General features: G+C 53.6%; 1 protein-coding gene across 1 annotated transcript; it reads left to right on the top strand.

Moving 5' to 3' along the window:
• Positions 1-26: 26 nt before the first annotated feature.
• Positions 27-996, top strand: J4E90_011085 (uncharacterized protein; the record flags this gene model as incomplete). Its single annotated transcript, XM_051440575.1, has 1 exon — positions 27-996. A coding segment is annotated over one exon (970 nt), but the record flags the coding sequence as incomplete, so codon positions are not given.
• Positions 997-1,168: the final 172 nt, after the last annotated feature.

Genomic DNA, 1,168 nt, shown 5'->3' with positions numbered 1-1,168 from the left:
AGAGCCAGGCAACGTACGCAAGCTACATGGTGAAGTTTGTGTGCTACTTACTGCGCATACTTGCCGACGAAGAGCGCAGGATTGCCCAGTTCCGACAGGGTAGTGTAGATGACAGCGATGCGGCAGAGCATAGTGATACTACTTCTTCTGGATCTGGCAGATCTGGAAGTGAAGCCGACAGCGACAGCCGCCCGCGCCATCCAACGTGCGGGAAAAAGGAACCCGACTTCATGAAGGATGCCCGCGAGCTCTTCTGCTGGCAAGGAGAGCAGAAAGGGCTGGCGATTACGTTGTGGGACATGTTAGATGGGGCCGACACGGAGGCTCAGGTGGATGCATTGCTCAACGTGCTTGCATCGTTTATCTTTCAGTCTGTCAGCAACGACTTATTCCGCAGCGGATTGCTACATTTTCTCGCTGTGCTAGGCATTGATGGCGAGATGGATCGTCTGCGCACAGCGAAACACTATTCGTACATGCTTGCTGGCATGGTGTACTGCGTCCGTGTGCTTGCGGTGGAAAAGCTACTTCCCGCAGCAGAGCGTGACGAGCAGACCGACAAGGACCGCGATCGTTTCCTCGCAGAGAGACAAAAGTTTCTCGCGGATGGATCCTTTAGTCCGATGAGCGAAATGATTAGTTTACTCGCATACAGCAAATCGGTTGCGTTAGCCGCTGGTAACTCGGGCAATGCGTACTGGTCTAAGGATAAGAAGATCTTTTATCTGAACGGTCGCCCCATCTATATCAGCCGCTTCTGTCAGATGGCTCAAGATGTAGTAGCCGAGGCGGAGCGTATGCTTTGGCAGGAGCTTCTCTGGGTGGCTCAGCCGAGCGAGCGCTTTGAGATTTCGCTTGATCAGATTACGGACGACGTTACCTTTACACGACGTGGCGAGTCTTTTGTTACTCGTCGCGACAACAGACTCCACGATGGGCTCAAGTGGATGCTGACTTGGGCACGACAGAGAGAACCAGGTCAGAGGATGCAGTCTAGTACTGGTACATGGAGTCGGTGGCGGATAAAGCGATACTTACGTCAGGTCGACCGCTTTTTGGAGCTGTTGCTCGTCTGTGTGCACATGACGTCGGGGCAGCCAGGCAGGGGGTCTGAGGTTACAACGATGCGGCATCGAAATGGCGTACTGCAGGACCGTAATATCTTTGT

Source organism: Alternaria incomplexa (assembly GCF_024043165.1).
Source record: "Alternaria incomplexa strain BMP 0042 chromosome Unknown scaffold_52, whole genome shotgun sequence".
In the NCBI taxonomy this organism is placed as follows: domain Eukaryota; kingdom Fungi; phylum Ascomycota; class Dothideomycetes; order Pleosporales; family Pleosporaceae; genus Alternaria; species Alternaria incomplexa.
This window is presented reverse-complemented; position numbering and strand designations above follow the sequence as displayed.